The 19579-nt window shown below is 36.8% G+C and overlaps 1 protein-coding gene across 1 annotated transcript in view; it reads right to left on the bottom strand.

The window, feature by feature from the left end:
- Positions 1 to 19579, bottom strand: part of ADAMTS6 (ADAM metallopeptidase with thrombospondin type 1 motif 6) — a 311245-nt gene that overhangs the window by 20407 nt on the left and 271259 nt on the right. The window contains exons 20-21 of the mRNA XM_070519576.1: positions 18079 to 18208; positions 6151 to 6355 (exon numbers count right to left, since the gene is read on the bottom strand). Coding sequence (XP_070375677.1) covers positions 6151 to 6355; positions 18079 to 18208 — 335 coding nt within the window. The remainder of the gene's footprint in view (positions 1 to 6150; positions 6356 to 18078; positions 18209 to 19579) is intronic.

Genomic DNA, 19579 nt, shown 5'->3' with positions numbered 1-19579 from the left:
AGTTTGCCCTACTTGTGTCTAGTCCTCTTGACTTCACACCAAGTTTCCTTCACCACCCACCAATGTTAGAAGCCACAGCCATGGAGGATTTCTGTCACTTTCTTAATGCTTAATATTATTATTGATAATAATAACACTGCTACCTTACATTCCATTAGAGTTCCACAGTTCACAAAATACTTTCAAATACATTACTCTTAGAAAAACTTTTGAGAATTGTTACAGATGTGGAAAGCTTAAGCAACTTAAGGTTAAATGGATACCAACTGGCAGAGCTGGAACTAAATCCTAAACCTTCTAATCCATACTGTAGCTCTTAGCATTGGAGAAACAAAGTCATGGGAAGACATGAGAAGTATTAATTATTACAAAAGATAAATTGAGGTAAAGTACAAGAGGATAGAAGGGTACTTCTGACTTTAGGGAGAAAGGCAGCAACACATAGGATGTATAGAGAATTTAGTTTTAGTATTTTAGGCTACGACTAGTTCTTTATATTGGGAACATTTATTGAAATATGTACCCCTCTCCCCTTCACATTTTAAATGCATGCAAATGTATATTAAAGCCTGGGACATATGTCCCTTGCTTATTCTAACATCTTTTTCCAGTAGCAAGAAACTTCTGCTATTATTTGAAGACGGTAGTAATATGTAGCAGTCTTTCTTAAGAGCCTTTGCCAAAGTCCTGCTTACAATTAGGGGAGGCAGACAATGCAAGGACAGACAATTCATTCATTTGTGTCTGAAAAGTCCCCAGGAGACCAAAAACAAAACACAACAGATTGATAATAATAGGGAGGAGAATAAAAAGAGAAAGCAACGCTAACATTTACTTGTTAAGTATCAGGCAGTGTTTTAAGTCCTTTGCATGTCATAATCTACCTCATCGTCATGGAAACCTCCTGAAGTACTGTTTCACACCCATTTTAGAGGGGGGAAACTAAAGCAATGAGAAGCACAGATAAATCCAGATAGCAGGTTCCCACTGGAATAAAACTCTGAAATGCAAATGTACAAAGACACAAACCCTCTGTGGGACAATGTGCAGTTATATGCAACGCTGAAGATACAATGACATCTTCTATGGGGACACGAAATAATTTTAGAAAATTAAAGCCAAAACTCCACTAAATAAGCCAAGGATATTCTATCCTGTAGCACTAGAAGTAGAGAAATAATCAACAGGATTCTGAAAATAGTGAATGACTGAAAACTACATTTCTGCCACATTCTGACTCAATGAATAAAACAGCCCTGAGCCCTGCAGATCTAGCCACAAATATTACATGTCTAAAGCCAGAATCTCAACTCTGGTCTCTGCAAATATTGTGCTTCTTAAGGGTGATTATAAAATTAAATGTTTAAAAATTGCTTGAAAAAAACCAGTAAAGGCACAGGGACCAGCTTCACTCTAGGTAGAACTGTCTCCTGCAAATTCTTCTGACCTGAGGTCAGAGATGTTCAAGGAGAGATGTTTTTATTTTTACTTCTTCCCATCGCTTTATTTAGCCTACATTTCATCTTTGCCTCTCTTTAGCCTTCTGATAAATAAATATGTTTATCCATCTGACAGTCTCAGCTTTATTTAGCTATCTCAAAAAATAAGAAATTCTAGAGAAGCAAGATGTTGCCATGATTATGCATGATTAATAGGCATTTAACTTTATTATGAGTGCTTCACAGATAATCATTGGTCTATACCCATGTAACAGGTATATATATATATATGCATTTTTTTTTTTCTTTAAAGATTGGCACCTGAGCTAACATCTGTTGCCAATCTTCTTTTTTTCTTCTTCTTCTCCCCAAAGCCCCCCAGTACATAGTTGTAGATTCTAGCTGCAGGCCTTTCTGGTCGTACTATGTGGGACGCCGCCTCAGCGTGGCTTGATGAGTAGTGCTATGTACACGCCTAGGATCCAAACCAGTGAAACCCTGGGCCGCTGAAGTGGAGCACGTGAACTTAACCACTCAGCCATGGGGCTGGCCCCTGTTACGGGTATATTTTTGCACTTGTTAATTCTGCAGTAAAATTCATTAGTAATAATTAGAAATTCAATATTTAGTTCAGTAATAAAAATTCATCTTTTAGATTAAATCATAGTTGCAAATATCAAAATCCATTCCATTTATTCTCACAGTAAACCATTAGGTAGCTGGATGGAAGATATTGTTTCACTGGGCAATCCATTATTTAATAAAGTTATTTTTTACTGTTTCCTTCCTGCAGGTAAATATCTATTTTTCCTCTTTTATTCACATAATCAGAATCTCACAATTATTTAAAATCTGACCAAACCATTTGTTTTTTGTTTTTATCTCAATGGGATAGAGGAGGTGATTTTTACGAGAGATGCTTTTATGCTTTTAGCTTAACGTTCTGTGATTAAGAAGCAAAAAAAAATTTTGCAGAAAAAAGTATTTGAAACCACACCAAGGAAAACAATTTGGCTCTCACTTGTAAAGAATAGAAACATTAACATTTTGAGGTTAGACTGAGTTCTCTCTGGAGAGGTGGGTTTAATTCTCTTGATCATAGTACTAAGTAGAACCTAGGAGAAGCCAAGGTGATGTCACAATTGTCTTCTAAAAGCCCAGTCCCTTGTAGGTAGATTCCGTGCCCCACCCCCCCGGCCTTCTTAAGTAATGGTACCTAAATATAAGTCCTATAAAGTCAATTGAGTATGATATCAGTCATCCACTTGTCCAAGAGTAAGTACAAGAAACAGACCTTTCTCAATGGGCATTCTGTGGGAGTCAAAAGAAACTATTCCGATACATCAAAAGAATGGTTTAGGATTGCTGGAGCCAATCCACAGTATGCAGCAATGCTTTTAAGAGTTACTTGCCAAGAGAGGGCAAAAACAGAAAACCATTTAAGTCCAACATAGCATGGGCGATCCCAAGAGTGAAGCTGGATTATAGGAAATGGGAAAGCCATGGCTTCATTAGTTTCACAAAAGGCTGCCAAAGAGCCATTTCCCACCAAGGTAATTTGGCTTTTTTTTCTCTTTTGCCATAGCACTGGGTGGGTTTCACTGATGGGGAAAACGAAAAACGGTTCCTGGCTTTACAACAATGGAAATTTTATATTAGAGCAGCCGGCAAAGAAAACGAAAAGGTCAAAGAGTACATTCCTCTTGCTGCAACATGTTTTCACCAGTTGAACCTCACCGTTGTGATTAGCAGAGCTTAGACAGCTGATAGCTGGAAGTGGGGAGGGGGGCAGAAAGAGAAGGGAAGTTTTCAAGGGCGTGTCAAAAGAATATTATGTGAAATATTTGCAAAAGTTAACTGGAAGACATTGAACATTGCCTGCTCTTCTGCTGGAACCTCTTTTCATTAGTGGGAGGTGTTCCATTCCTCTGGGTAGAACAGGCTCCTTATTCTCCTTTTGTTCTCCATAGCTACTGAGACATTTATCACTTAAGGCTCTTTACTTTTAGTCATTTTTAACCCACCTAGGAAAGAAGTGGTCTTCCTTGTAAAGCAAGGAAATGGAAGTGTGAGAGTACACTTCCTCTTTTGGAAAATAAATAGGAGAGACTGTATGGGGCAAAAATCATCTCTTTCTTCCTGAACAAAGGATGGAGATGATGGTACAGAAGGTGTTAACTAGAATCTTTGAGATGGTAATGGCAGCATTTCTTGGCCTGTGCTTACCTCAGAATAGTTTTCCTGCACTGTCTGTGGACAGACAACAGCAGCTACCAATGCTTTATCGGTGGTGGTAGTCCCAACACTCCATGCCCTCAGCACTCCTTTCCCCTAAGTTTTGACTCAGCCATCTTAAAGAAGATAGCAGAAATGTGATTAAAAACCCCCTTAGCTTATTCCTATTTCTTCAGGCAGCCTCCAGGAGTGCCTAAGAGCCTGGTGGAGCTATTTGAGCAAGTCACTTCTAAGACTAGACAGATGAGAATCAAAATTCTAAAAGTAGGGTCACTATAACCCATATGAGGTTGAATTAGGAAGAAAACCTTAAAATGGTAATTAGAATGGAAACATACAGTAATATAGATAAGTTGTTTCTCAAGGTGATTATATTTGGTTGTTTTATATTAAAATAAAAATATGATGATACAGAAAAGTGTAAGTCAGGAGACCAACGTGAAATGAGTCTACATATGAGGAGGTTTTAGTGTTTTCATGGTCGGCAGAAATTTCTTCTAGTTTCTGCTTATCAACTTATCTTTTTTTCTCTACTTTTTGTAGAAGAATAATGTGGTATAAAGTTCTGTATTCAAGCCTTCTTATTACTTATCACTACTTTATTTAATCTTATCTTCCATTTATTCTTGAAAACATCCTTTTCCCCCATCCTACTTTCACCACATGGTCTTTGTGTTTCTGTTCAGTGGTTTCTTTTATCAAGAGCACCTTCTCCACCTTCCCTATTCTCTTCCCTACTTCATATTCTATACTCCAATGGTTCAACTCACATCAACTAAAAGCCTGTGATCCTACTCCAGGCTATTCTTACCTTCTTAGCTCTGTATTTATATATCACTTCTATACACTTATACTTCACAATGCCCCACTTCATTAAACACTATCTTATATCATTCTCTAGTTGTTTCACAGATATTTCTTATTTTCCTAAGCTTATAGGATTCTTTCGTGTTCTCCATACTGCTTAACTCATTGTGTTTAGTAAGCACCCAGTCATACCTACTGACTTGACCTGAAACCCTAAAACTGTTGCAGCCAATCATCAGGTCTCCCATTATGATTTTCCAATGACAAATTTCTCATCATTGTCAATGACTAGGTATGGACTTCTATAAAAGTCTTGGGCACTGAATTGCAAGTAAAATAATGACTTACATGTGGACAACTCTGTAGAATGTCTATTCTCTATCAATGGATTTTATCTTTCAAATGAATTTAGCAGTTAATCCACCCACTGTTAGGGAACAGAAGAGTTCACATTGTTTTCCATAACCACTGAGTGAATAATATCAAGAACATCTCTACATTTGATTGAAACACAAATAAAAGTTAGGTAGGCAGAATGTAATTACTGAAACTGGAGTATGGCCAGGAAACTTGGGAGAACACTCCCAATTCCTCCTAAAGATTCCACGGATAACCATGACTGGTCAGAATCTCCATTTCCATGTGCCATCTTAAACACAGTCCCTCTTTTAGCCCTGGGCCTCTAGGAAAATAAGGCCACTCAAGCAGTAAGATTCACAGGGGGAAAAGTTACATCCACAGGTTCCTAAAGAACAATGTTTAATTTGTTTTTTGTTTATTTTTTGACAAACTTATGTGGTCTACAGGAAATACCCAAAGCAAGTATCACAATGTTTCCAGCAGGAAATGCATCCTGTTTTGCTAACGAGGAAGAATGACCTTTAGTTAAAAAGTCAGGTACTCGTTCTTTTTAACATTAACCAATGCTACAGAAGGATTCAGCTCTTCTTTGGGAAATGTGGAGAATGGTACAGTGTGTATATGTATATGTCTCATGCAGAATAAGGAGTCAAGAATTAACTCCACCTCTTACTTCCCTTTTCATAAGACCATTTTTCTGAGGCCTTTGGATTATTTTAGGCTCTTTTATATACATGTATGCCAGAAAAACATTATCTTAGTCAACTCTTCCTCACTAATCATGTAAGTGGAAGTAACGATAAAATCTGAATGTGACTTTTTGGTATATTATAACCCTCAACTCCATGTTTCTTCTCCAGATGCAAAAGAAGCAATTAAAACATATAGAGAGACATATAAAAAGTGATAATAAATTCATAAAGAGATTCATATCTCAGAGTTCTGCAGTTAGGCTGGAACATTACTTGGAAAAAAGATACAACATATCACTAATTCTGAGCCTGTGATGCTGTTCAAGAATAGTAAAGAAAGAAAAACCACTTATATGAGCACTCACTATAACAATCTTTCAAATTCACTTTAGGCTTATTTGTATCAAATTGATGACTAGTTTCTCATTGATTGCTCTGACCCAAAAAACTCTACTTCCTGACAAGCAGCAATAAAATATAACATGGCCAAATTCACTGTTATGCAGTCCTTACTTGTTGAGTTCTAAGACGCTCACACGCTCAGGTGTCCTTAATATTAAATGCTTTGGTATTGATAGTTAAGACATCTCAAAACATACAGCCTCAGATTTCCTTACTTCTGACCAGTCCAAAGCCACCCACTGAGGTGGACATGACTGGTTATTGCAGGGCTCTTTTTCAATAGGCCGGTGTGTTAAACAACCACTGTAGTCCAGTGTCTCCTCCTCGGAAGGTCCGATCTTCCTGATGCAGAGCACTGCCCTTGTGCGCATTCCACCATCACAAGTCTTGCTACACTCCAACCAATCCCCAATGAACCACCTGCAGCAAGAAGTGGAAGAAACACAGACAAGCATTTCCTCAGTGCAGCCAGAGATTTTCAGCTGAGTGAAGGCACTTTCATCAATGGACTACATCCTTTTCCTAGAAGGGCTGACAGGTCAGTGTTGGTTGATGTGACAAATGACAGATGGGAGAACTGCTAAGGAAAAGATAACTCACTGTCAGTTACAGCCTAAAGTATAGTGCATGGGCTTTGGAGCAGGCAGAACCCAGGTTTCAACAAGTAATGCACTATGTGTTTTTAAACCTCTGATTTTTCTCCTTCTTTTTTATTAATTTCTAAAATGAGGATAACAATATCAATCATAAGATTGTCAGGAGGATTAAGTAAGGTAATATATATGAAGCTGTTAAATGTTTAACAACTGGCTCTTCATGGGAGGCAGGGAGTCCTAATTTGTTGTATTTGCCAATTTTTGTGGTATAAATACCTCACCATCACCAATTTCAAGCCACCACCTAAACATACTGAATATGAACAAGAGAAGATGTGCTATTAATACGGTCTCAGGAGCCAGTACTAGCTGGCTTCAGCACACCACTGAAAGCTTCTAACATTGTGTCTGGGATACAACAAACAAGAAACAGTAGCTGTATTATTATTATTACATTGAGCAGAGTCTCGCACAATCAAGGATTTTGTGCTAAAGGAGTAGAAAAAACCTAGAGATTTGTTTTCTGATTCTCAGAAATGAACATTAGGCTTTGCAGAAGATAGAATACCTTTACTGTCCTTACAGGGGGAGAGAAGACCAGGTATCCATCTTGAAGACGTGGGAGTCTTTAAAAACCTGCACCAAGAGCAGAGCCCTGAGCCACCTCTGTGAAAACATGGAGTTCCCTTGCTTTGACCCTACTCCTAAAAATAGCTTCTACACAGCTAACGTGAGAAAAAACTGAGATGTTTTAACAAAATTAACATGTCTCACATTTCTAGGTATACTACTCTTTTTTCCTAAGGTCATCAATGAACTTTCATATTTATATACACATATATAATTTCAGGGGGTTTTGGTGTGTGTACTACTTCTGCAGGACTCACTCTCTTAGGCACATTAATTGGTCCAAGGGACGTGAATCCTGATCCAAATCAGACCAATGAGAATTTGGCTTTAGAATTTTTACATCTTGACTAGAGCAAAAGGGACCCTTTCCTTTCTGGTCACAAAGATGTATAAAGATATAAGAGCTGTGGGTGGTCATGTTTCCTGTCAAGTGGAATTAGCTGATTTGAAAGAATTCACAGGAGCTAGAGTCCTGAGAGTGTTTGAATCCTTGATTTCTAGCCATTCCTCAAGCTAGGTCCATTCTTATCCTTCCCTCAGCTTTGTCATGTAAACCAGTAAATCCTCTTCTGTGCAGAAGCTAGCTGAAGTTGAAGTTATTTCCAACCTGAGTCCTGACTGACACATTATTGTATTTAATTTAATAAATATATGCTGAATGCTTACTATATTCAAGGCACTGTGCTTTGTTTTATAGAAGAAGAAAATAAGACCAGTGGTAGGAAAATGGTTCTCCAAAATCATGAAAAGAGCAATGATGGAACTAGGACTAGATCACCCATCAATTGCTATTTCCACTAAATTTCTTTCTTATTTTTTTAAAGATTGGCCCCTGAGCTAATATCTGTTGCCAATCTTTTTTTTTCCCCTTCTTCTTATTCCCAAAGCCCCCCCAGTACATAGTTGTATATTCTAGTTGCAGGTCCTTCCAGTTGTGCTATGTGGGATGCCACCTCAGCATGGCTTGATGAGCCATGCCAGGTCCACACCCAGGATCCAAACTGGCGAACACCAGGCTGCTGAAGCTGAGCGCAGGAAGCCAACCACTCAGCCATGGGACCAGCCCTAAATTTCATTTTTAACACAGCTAAATAGTAGAATCTGGGTTCTGAGCATGAGGTGAGAAGACATTTTCTTTAATCCATGATCATAAATCATGTAACTATCCTGGATGGATATGCTCATGCCCTTGGGTGGGAGACTACCCAGAGAGAAGAGTATGAAAGCTTAAGAACACATTTTGCACTATTTCCATGAGCTTAGCTCATTGTGCCAGTTTTGTATGGGGAAGATAGTACCTAGTGAAGTCAGAGTACTAATAACCTAAATTTGAGCCTGTACTTAGTCAAATAAGCCATAGTGGCTTTATTCATTATCACTTGTATTATTGTTACTTATAGACGGAAACAAGCATTTAGAAATATTGTAATTAACCAGTTTCTCAAACTTAAAATATGTTCAAAATCTAAAAATTTTCAACCTAAAATTCATTTGAAGAATGATAATTTAATCCTGAAAATCTAACATTAACATTTTTTTTCTAAGTCATTTTCCAGAGGAGATTTAAAGTGATTTTCATAGTCTTTCCATTTTGTTTTCCACAGATGAACATGATCCCAAGTTGTTAGTACCATTTTTGGTAAAGAGGAAAATGTGTACTGAGAATAATAACTTGCATGCCAGCCATAGTGAAACTCTGATTCAATTCACAACAGTGATTTCATCACCAAGATTAGGGGATAAAACAGAAATGTGTATAACTCAGCCACAAAAAGTTCAGTCATACCACCTCCAGCCATGATCTCATTAGGTCTCATAATGTGAGAGGGATGGAGGCCTTCAAATTAAACACAGGTGCCCAGAGTAACAGCCGTGACTCAGGACGTGTTGCGGCTCTTTGCTGCTTGAGGTCAGGGCCACCTCCCACCTTGTTATTCTCCATCATCTCTTTTATTACCAACCATCTCTTAGCTTAGATGCATCACTCTAGCATTTAACTTGGAATGTATGAAAGTAAAAGTATTACCCACCCTCCCAATTTCCCTTCTGACTTTAAGTCTGATTTCAGGCTTCACATTCAGTCCCTGTTGCATCTTTATTGCTTACCAAATCATCTCTTCCCACATCTCTCTAAAGGATTAAATCACACCCTAATTATTTAAATAGTTCTGCAATTTTACCACAGCATCTACTTGTCTCAGTTTCTCCACTCTCCCGTCCAGTTTAAGACATACTGCTCCCTTCACCTTCATTCTCCATGTATTTGACCCTCTGATGACATTCTCCTTATTTCTATTTTTTCCTCCAAGTTTGGTCATGAAAACATGAACAGAAAAATTCTCTCTGGGAATATCAATTGCTGAATAATTATAGTCTGAACAATACTGGGGCTGTTTCTTTCTGAACTCTTCCTATCACCCAGTGATCAAATTGTCTTACATCCTAACACATGCCTTCATGTCCATTAGATGCTAACAATTAGTGAGATTAATGTTTGAGTGTCTGAGATGAGTGGCTTGGTGCAGCCTATGTAATCTGATCTACAGTATCTATACATTAATAGAACAAAAAATAACATTATTGGGGGAGGGTATAAAAGAGACACTATAAAAAATTTTGCCCCAACCTACGTTAACCAGAATATTTTTGAAGAAAGAACCCATCATAAAACCAGAATATTATTTTTCCTTTCTAACTTAAAGGAAAATGGAAAAGCATATGAAAATAAACTGATACAGTAGTCCCCTCTTATCTTGGGATACATTCCAAGACCCCCGGTGGATGCCTGAAACTGTGGATAGTACTGAACACTATACATGCTATGTTCTCTTCCATTAAAGGAAGCACTTCATGGCTTCTTTTTGGCATATCTGAATTGCCAGCATCACCACTCTTGCACTTTGGGGCCATTATTAAGTAAAATAAGGGTAATCTGAACAGAAGCACTGTGATACCACAACAGACAATCTGATAACTGAAATGGCTACTAAGTGACTAATGGGCAGGTAATGTGTGCAGCGTGGATATGCTGGACAAAGGGATGATTCACATACCAGGAGGGAAGAAGCAGGATGGCGCGAGATTTCATCATGCAACTCAGAATGGTGTGCAATTTAAAACTTAAGAATCATTTATTTCTGGAATTTCCACTTAATATTTTCAGATCTCGGTTGACAGCGGGTAGCTGAAACCGCAGAAAGTAAAACCGCAGGAAAGGGGGGAGTGCTGTATTAGATATTTGGATTAAAAAAGAGAGAGAGATTTCCCAGCCTCTGTCCTAGAGTCAAAGGTCTAATTATCAACTCTTTTTATAAACACAATATAGCCAAGTAAAAAAAGTCTTCAGAATTTGACAATAGTATGTTTACTCAAAGAGAGATTCAAGAATGTAATGTATTAAATATTTAGATACTAAAACTTTCCTAGCTTTTAAAATAGAGTTTAGAAAAATTTCCAGAACAAAAAGTTGGTAAAAAAAAAAAAAGAAAATGTGCTAATTCTTCAGCTAATTGGAAAGTAAAACTAATATTAAGCAGAAACCTCTATGTCCTAAACATTCCATAGTTGATATTTTTTCTAAATTTTTAAAAATTAATGTAATAAACATCTCTGAAATTGTGGCAGTTGAGAATGTGTCAATGAAACAAGCAGAATTGGAAATATTAAAGTGCCACCAGATGTTTGATTTGTACCTTACAAAGGTAGTGATGTCTGGTATACAGGCATAACCTCATTTTATTGTGCTTCACTTTATTGTACTTCACAGATATTGCGCGGTCTTCTCAAAAATTAAGGTTCATGTTAACCCTGAACCAAGCAAGTCTGTTGGTGCCATTTTTCCAACAGCATTTGCTCACTTTATATCTCTGTGTCACATCTTGGTAATTCTTGCAACATTTCAAACTTTTTCATTATTATTATATTTGTTATGGTGATCTGTGATCTTTGATGTTACTACTGTAATTGTTTTGGGGCATCACAAACTGTGCCCATATAAGACAGCAAACAATGGATAAATGTTGTGTGTGTTCTGACTGATCCACTGACTGGCCATTCCCTGTCTCTCTCCCTCTCCTTGCGCCTCCTTATTCCCTGAGACACAACAATATTGAAATTAGACCAAGTAATAACCCTACAATGGTCTCTAAGTGTTCATATGAAAGAACTAGTTGCATGTCTCTCGCTTTAAATCAAAATCATAAGCTTAGTGAGGAAGGCATTTAGAAAGCCCAGATAAGCTGAAAGCTAGGCCTCTTGAGCCAAAGGATTAGCCAAGTTGTGAATGCAAAGGCAAAGTTCTTGAAGGAAATCAAAAGTCCTACTCCAGTGAATACTCAAATGATAAGAAAGCCAAACAGAACCAGCCCTGATGGCCTAGAGGCTAAAGTTTGGCGTACTTCACTTTGGCGGCCCGGGTTTGGTTCCCAGGTCTGGTAACACACCACTTGTCTGTAAGTAGCCATACTGTGGCAGAGGATCACATAGAAGAAGTAGAAGAACTTACAACTATACACAACTATGTACTGGGGCTTTGGGTGGGTGGGAAAGAAAGAAAAAAAGAGGAAGATTGGCAACAGATGTTAGCTTAGGGTGAATCTTCCTCTGCAAAAAAAAAAAAAGAAAAAAAAAGAAAAGAAAGCCAAATAGCCTTATTGCTGATATGGAGAAAGTTTTAGTGATCTGGATAGAACGTCAAACTAGCCACAACACTCCCTTAAGCCAAAGACTAATAATCCAGAGCAAGGTCCTAACTCTCTTCAATTCTGTGAAGGCTGAGGGAGGTGAGGAAGCTGCAGAAGAAAAGTTTGAAGCTGGCAGAGGCTGCTTCATGAGGTTTAAGTAAAGACACCATCTTTGTAACACAAAAGTACAAGGTGAAGCAGCAAGTTCTGACGTAGAAGCTACAGCAAGTTATCCAGAAGATCTAAGATAATTAATGAAGCTGGCTACACTAAACAACAGATTTTCAACGTAGATGAAACAGCCTTCTATGGGAAGAAGATGCCATCTAGGACTTTCATAACTAAAGAGGAGAGGTCAATGCCTGGCTTCAAAGCTTCAAAGGAGACGAAAGGATTCACCATTCTAGATACCATTAAGAACATTTGTGATTGATGGGAAGAGGTCAAAATGTCAACGTTAACAGGAGTTTGGAAGAAGTTGATTCCAACCCTCATGAATGACTTCGAGAGGTTCAAGACTTCAGTGGAGGAAGTAACTGCAGATGTGGCGGATACAGCAAGAGAACTAGAATGAGAAGTGGGGCCTGAAGACGTGGCTGAATTGCTGAATCTCAGGATAAAATTTAAACAGATGAGGAGTTGCTTCTTATAAATGAGCAAAGAAAGTGGTTTCTTGAGATGAAATCCACTTCTGGTGAAGATGCTGTGAAGACTGTTGAAATGACAGCATAGGATTTAGAATGTTACATAAACTCAGTTGATAAAGCAGCGGTGGGTTTGAGAGGATTGACTCCAATTTTGAGAGCAGTTCTACTGTGGGTAAAATGCCAGCAAACAGCATCACATGCTATAGAAAAATCATTCATGAAAGGAAGATTCAACTGATGCAGCAACCTTTACTGTTGTCTTATTTTAAGAAATCGCGACAGCCACCTCAACCTTCAGCAACCACCACCCTGATCAGTCGGCAGCCATCAACAGTGAGGCAAGACCCTCCGTCAGCAAAAGGATTACAACTTGCTGAAGGGTCTGTATGGTTAGAGCACTTTTTAGCAATAAAGTATTTTTTAATTTAGGAATGTAAATTTTTTTTTAGACATAATGCTACTGCACACTTCTTAGACTACAGTTTGGTGGAAACATAGCATTTATAGGCACTGGGAAACCAAAAAGTTTGTGTGATTCGCTTTATTGTGATATTTGCTTTATTGTGGTGGTCTGGAGCTGAAGCTGCAATATCTCCGAGGTGTGCCTGTAATGGGAAAAGCATCACCAGAGATTAGCATACCCTCATCTCTAAAACGATGGGAGTTGGCCTACATGATCTCTATGATTCTTTCCAGGTCTTAAATTTTGGAGTTTTATAGAGGACTCTGATGAATCTTTTTCTAAACTTAAAATAACAGATTATAGTTGTCCATGGGTGGGGTGCAGTGACTCAAAATAATTGTTAAGCATTTTATCATAAAAGATACCATTAAATAAAACCTAGCACCTGGGTAATAATCTCTCCCCAGTCTGAGCATCCTGTGCAATTTTGCTTATAACTCTCTTATTATATTTAACATGTTTTGCCTTGTACTATAATTATTTTTTAATGTATTTACCAAATTAGATTGCCTTTAGGAAAAGGAACCGTTTCTCCCAAAGCACATTGCCTTCCGCACTGCGGTTGCTTAAAAAACGTTGCGTCAGTTTTTGGTCACAGTTTTATCACAATGTTTGGTGCTCTATTGTTCTCACTTTTCTGATTTTCACAAATTTAAAAACCACAGTATCATACAGGAATAACACCTGTATCCAAGGATACTTCAATGAGGTCATATATAAAAATATTCTTGCTATTACACAGCATGGTCAAAACTGAACTCTTGGCCTTTCTCTTCAGATTCCAAGTCAGCATTACTTTTTTTTCTCATGGTGGGGCACCAGCTTCCTATCAGTCATGTTCTTTAATATCAACTCCTCCCTTTTCCTTTTGTCAATTTTTTTTATTTTTAGGAAGATTAGCCCTGAGCCAACTAGTGCCAATCCTCCTCTTTTTGCTGAGGAAGACTGGCTCTGAGCTAACGTCCATGCCCATCTTCCTCTACTTTATACGTGGGACACCTGCCACAGCATGGCTTGACAAGCGGTGCGTTGGTTCTCACCCGGGATCCGAACCAGTGAACTCCAGGCCGCAGAAGCGGAACGTGAGAACTTAACCACTGTGCCACCGGGCCAGCCCCCTCCTTTTGTCAATTATTTAACTCTATGTCGTGAATCCCACCATTTTCACTCAATTTCTCTAGAATTCTTGTTTTTTCCCTCTCCCAATCTTGACTTCTATACTCTTTCTCATAAAAGAGCTGTTGCTCTGAGCACACTAATTTTTCCCAGCAAGCTTTCCTCTGTCCTTTCAAGGTCTTCCAAATAAACATTTTTTATTATTATTACTCTACCAAAGACTCTTTTGTCTATTCTTCCTACTCCCTTCTCATTTTCTTTATACAAGACATGGATAAATCTTACCACCCTCTATTCCTCCATACTCTACTTATAAAGTCTCCCATATGACTAAAAGACATTCAAAATACTTCATTATTTGAAAAGATACATTCTGATAAAAAAATACCATTTCAGATTTTAAATTAATGGTATTAGGAAAACAATAATATTTGAAAATAAATATACGGACCAGTCCAGTGGTGTTGTGGTTAAGTTTGCATGCTCTGCTTTGGTGGCCTGCGGTTCAAGGCTTAGGATCATGGGTGTGGCCTTTCACACCACTCATCAGGCTGTGCTGTGGCAGTGCCCCACATGCAAAATAGAGGAAGATTGGCATGGATATACGCTCGGGGCCAATCTTCCTCAAGCAAAAAAAAACAAAAAAAAGAGGAAGATTGTAACAGGTGTTAGCTCAGGGCCAATCTTCCTCACACACACAAAAAGAAAATAAATAGATCCTTTCCTCAAAGCAGGCCAATATATTTCAGATAGATTAAAGTTTACACTGAAAAAAAGAAACTTGGAAAGTATAGTCTTAGAGTGGGTAAGGCCTTTCTAAAAATTATACCAATGAAAGAAATAAAAGTTCGATAGTTTTCCTATATAATATTTTAAAACTTTTATAAGTAAAAATAGATCATAATACCATAAATAATATGGAAAAATATGACAAACTAGGAAAGAGTACTTGGAACACAGGTAAAAGAGTTAATATCCATAATACATTAAGAGTTCATACAAATCAATAACAAAATGATAAACACTTCAGCAGAAAAATGGGACAGGCCATGAAGAGGAAAAGCAAAAAAGAAATAATACAAAGGCCCATTGAACATAATTTCTCAATGTTGGTCTCATTTGCAATCCCAGAAATACAAAATAAAACAACAATCAGATATCAAGGCTTTTTTCTCTATAAAATAGTCAAAGATTGTTTTCAAAATAATACTACTCAGTGTCATGCAGTTCAGGGAAATGACATTCTTATATACTGTTAGTGGAGTATACATTCATACATTCTTTCTGAAGAAAAATTTAAGAATGCGTTTCAAAGACTAAAATATATTTCCATTTGAACCAGAAATTCTATTCCTACTCGTTTAGTATAAGGGCATAATTATGGAGAACAACGTTTTAGTAGCAAAAATGGTTACCTCTGTGGTATTGTAAGGGATCAAAAGCTAGAACACAGCCAAAATTGTTCGACAGTGGAAAACCAACTTAAACAAACAATGATATATCTACTAAATGTTGTAGAAGATATTTAACGTTCAAAATATGTTGAGAACTGACTGCAAAGCATCATAAATAGTATAATGCCATTTTGTTATATACACATGCCTATGTAGACATAGGAAAAAAACTGGAAATATATACATCAAAATATTAATAGTGGTATTAAAATATTACAGGCATTTTTAATCTTCCTCTTTTTACGTATCTGCGTTTAAAAAAATTTTATGCTTTAATATGTATTACAAAAAACAAATACAATTATCACATCATAATCTGAAAAAACGTATCTCCTTTCCTTTCTTCCACACTCAGTGTTATTGAATTGAGTATTTTCCTGTGATTTTTATCTCTATAATACAAATGTCTATGGAGAATCTTATTATATACAATAACTATTCTAAAGAATTGAGATTTCCTTTTTCATAGTCTGAATTCAAAGGAATAAAGAATAAATTAAAAAGGAGCTAAGAATAAAATGGAGCAATAAAGAGTAATATTTTAAATATATATCTTTAGCTCTTTCCAAAAAAGAAAAGTCAGACTAAATTTTCTTTCTAATATTCTCTTTACTTTTCTTCTTCAAATTCCATTCTTTTACCTCCAAACTTTTAAAAAAATAATAAATAATGTTTTATTTCAGAATTACAAAAGGAAAGGAGACAGGAAACAATTTTAATCATTTATGTTAATTCAAATATGTCAATAATCCTTAAACTGTTTAAAAAAAGCCTCCAATGTAATACTCAAGCCCAAAATATATGGGATGCAATGACCAACCATTGAAAGCTCCATGGACCTTCAAATAGTGTTTAAGCTTAAACAAATAAAAAAGCTGAGGCCAAAGTAGAACAGGTGTGACCAGGCCCTCTCAGATGCCTTACATGGCTGATCAAATGCCAAACATAATACTTAAAATCCGGAGTGTCAGGGAATTAACTTGATGAGTTGAGACACACAATTATATGAAAATATGTTGAAGTTATTGGAAACACTGGAAGGAACAAAATTAGCCTATGGTTTTTGAGCTTCACTTTGTTTTATATAGTTTTTCAGTTTCTCTTGAGTTAAATATATAAAAATAATTGGCACAAAGGAGGAAAATTAAAAAATTAAACATTTTGTCTTTATAATACATATCATAGATCATATTTCTATACTTTCCCATGTCTGAATTTTAAGGAATTAGTTACATGGTGATCACATTTTGAAAAGAAGAGACATGAAATTTTAAAAATCTTAGAATAAAAATTTCTTGTCCTAAATGTTTTCAAGAGATTAGTAGTGAATATTTCCCTTTAAGCTTCAAATATTCTGGCAGACACTGACTCTGGATAATGAAAGTTCAGAAGGCATTACTGTGTTGGAAGAATTATTAAGAAATGCCCCTTGCTTTAACCATATTAGGGAGCTGATTTCTTTATCCTTTGTAAGTCCCAGGTTTTTGTGTCTCCACTGCAGTCATTTTCAGAAAAAGGGATTGCTTCATTATAGAGCTTTTCTCTCCAGTTCTAGAGAGCTTGGGATATGTTTATTCTTTTTCCTTATCAATTTCATGTTGGGATAATTAGTTAACCAGGGAGATAATGGTTACTCTGATTTCTCAAACAAGAATAAAATGCCATTTACACATGTTCTGTTTTGCAGTTGCCAATCAGGCAAAATCCCTACAAAGATCAATATTTTCATGATCAACTCAGAATCTTTGTCTTTTTTCACATAATCATTGCCTTTTGCTCAATCAAGAAATCTTCCTATTCTTACAGATTATAAAGTATGGCTCACTGACACCAGGTCTCATATTTTTAAATTTTTATTTTTTTAAAGTCATCATTAAGATGAATGGGCTCTCTCCTGTGCCTCCCTTTACAGTGAGCTTAATTGTTGCATTAATCAATTGACAGAGACTGAAGTATACCTCTACGCTATGGCTAACTGTCAAAATACAGGATGCCTTAGGATGACAGAACTTAAAACTGGGCCAGCAAATTAAAGCAGTGATATTCCACTGCAAAATATTTCTAAGCCATTTTGAAAGTCTTTAGGCCTTTAGGATATTTATCCTAAATATCTGGAATAGATAGGACTGCACACCAATCTACCGTATTTTATTGAATCAAAGATACCATTATTTTACGTACCATTAAGAAAGAAAAAAATAATGCTGATATTATTGCAAGACACTATCAACTGCAAGATGAATCTCAATTTCAGAGATATTAAAATGTGAAGAGATATGTACCTCAGAATTGATGAAATATGATAACTTCCAGTACTGTGTCAGGATCAACTCCTGAAGTTCCTGCCTTAAAGCAGTTAATAACTGAAAACTATGAATAAATAGAAATCTTTGCTCAGTGAAAGGGGCATCAAAATTCCACCCTCTGTGACATTTTATCCCCTTTTCTCAGTCTAATTTATTCCTATCATATGACTGTATGTTTCCAAATATGACTATCTAATGTTTTCTCTTTGCACTTGAAGAAAATAATTCTCACTTCTTCCTCTTACTTACTCAGGAGGGCAGGGCTCAGCGTTGCAGGCTCTCTGATTTTCAGGTGGCTTACTGTCAGGGTCACAGTAATTGTTCTGGACAATGGAGTTGTCATCCAACCTTTTACAGACCACCTCCTGTCTTTGGACACCTTGAGAAAAGGAGGATAGCATTAATCAAAGAGTCGTTTACCTTCCAATAAGTTAGGTATGCATAGTTTTCTTCTGTGGGAAATCAACCTCACTGGATCGCTGCAGTCTTATCTGTTCCAGAAACATTTGACTGCTTCTCTAAAAGGAGAGAAGTCCTGGTCATTATACTGTAATTGTAGGCAAAATTATTGTTCTCATATTAGAAACATAACTGTTTCAACTTCAGAAAAGAAATTATTGGTAATTTTAAACAATTAGTTTTCCCACTTGTATATTCTCCTTCGTGCTTTCCTTAAAAAAAAAGCCAAACTTCATTTTCCCAAAATATTATCAAATAAAATGTATGAATATACATTTCAGTGCAAAACAATGGTTGTATATCTATTTGAAAATAAAACAATTGGGATAAATTCACTTTTTGATATTTTGTAGGACAAACTCCATCAATTTAGTCTTTGGTACGAACACATCACATTCACATATTTCATTTTTTTCTTCCATTTATAGATTTATTTCTCTAAAAGCCCATAATGTCTACAATGTAGAGATTGTAGTAGGCCTCTTGTGGACTGCAACCCATTAGTCTGTTTGCTTTAACAGAGTTGGCCCCTGTTAATTACACCATTGTCAAACAGATATATATATTCCATCAAATATTAACTTACAAAGTTCTTATCTCATTCTTAAAAATTGGTCTATGTGACCTGTTTGCCAGAGCTAAAAATATTCTCATTATAAAATTTGTAAAAATATAAATATATATATTTTATTTATTGGCAAAGATATCCACCACAACTCGCTCACATTTCACAAAATACAAAGACACACACAAACACACTCTTAATCGTAAACACCCTGGTGAATAGACTTTATGCAGACCCATGATCTCTTTAGTGTCAAGGAATCAAAAGAAGCAAAGACAGGTATATTAAGGTATCAGAGAAAAAGTCAAACTACAAGACAATGTTATCTGTTTCAGATCATATGGAGGTAGCAGGTTATTTCTGGAATCGGAAATAAAAGCACAAACTAAACTATCCCCTACTCACCCACCCCATCTCTGTAACCAGGTAGGCAAAATTACCCAGAAAGAGCATAAAAGCAGCATTAGCAGTATCTGGGAAACCACAGCTTCACACCTAGCTAGTCCCACACAACCTTCAGTTTTGCTCCCCAATCCCCTTTTGTCCTCCCGGTTGCTTTTAACAGTACCCTAAATAAAAGAATTTGATACCAAATTAGGGAAATCACGTGAAACAGGATCATTCAGTGAAGGAAACTGTCACTGAAAGAGCTACGCACCAAATGCTTCCCCCAGGGTCCCTTTGGAGTCAAGGAATGTTGCAGGGGGGAGTGCCTCAGTCACCATG

This window comes from Equus asinus, chromosome 10 (assembly GCF_041296235.1).
Source record: "Equus asinus isolate D_3611 breed Donkey chromosome 10, EquAss-T2T_v2, whole genome shotgun sequence".
In the NCBI taxonomy this organism is placed as follows: domain Eukaryota; kingdom Metazoa; phylum Chordata; class Mammalia; order Perissodactyla; family Equidae; genus Equus; species Equus asinus.
The sequence above is the reverse complement of the archived record's forward strand: the minus strand, read 5'-3'. Positions and strand labels throughout refer to the sequence as shown.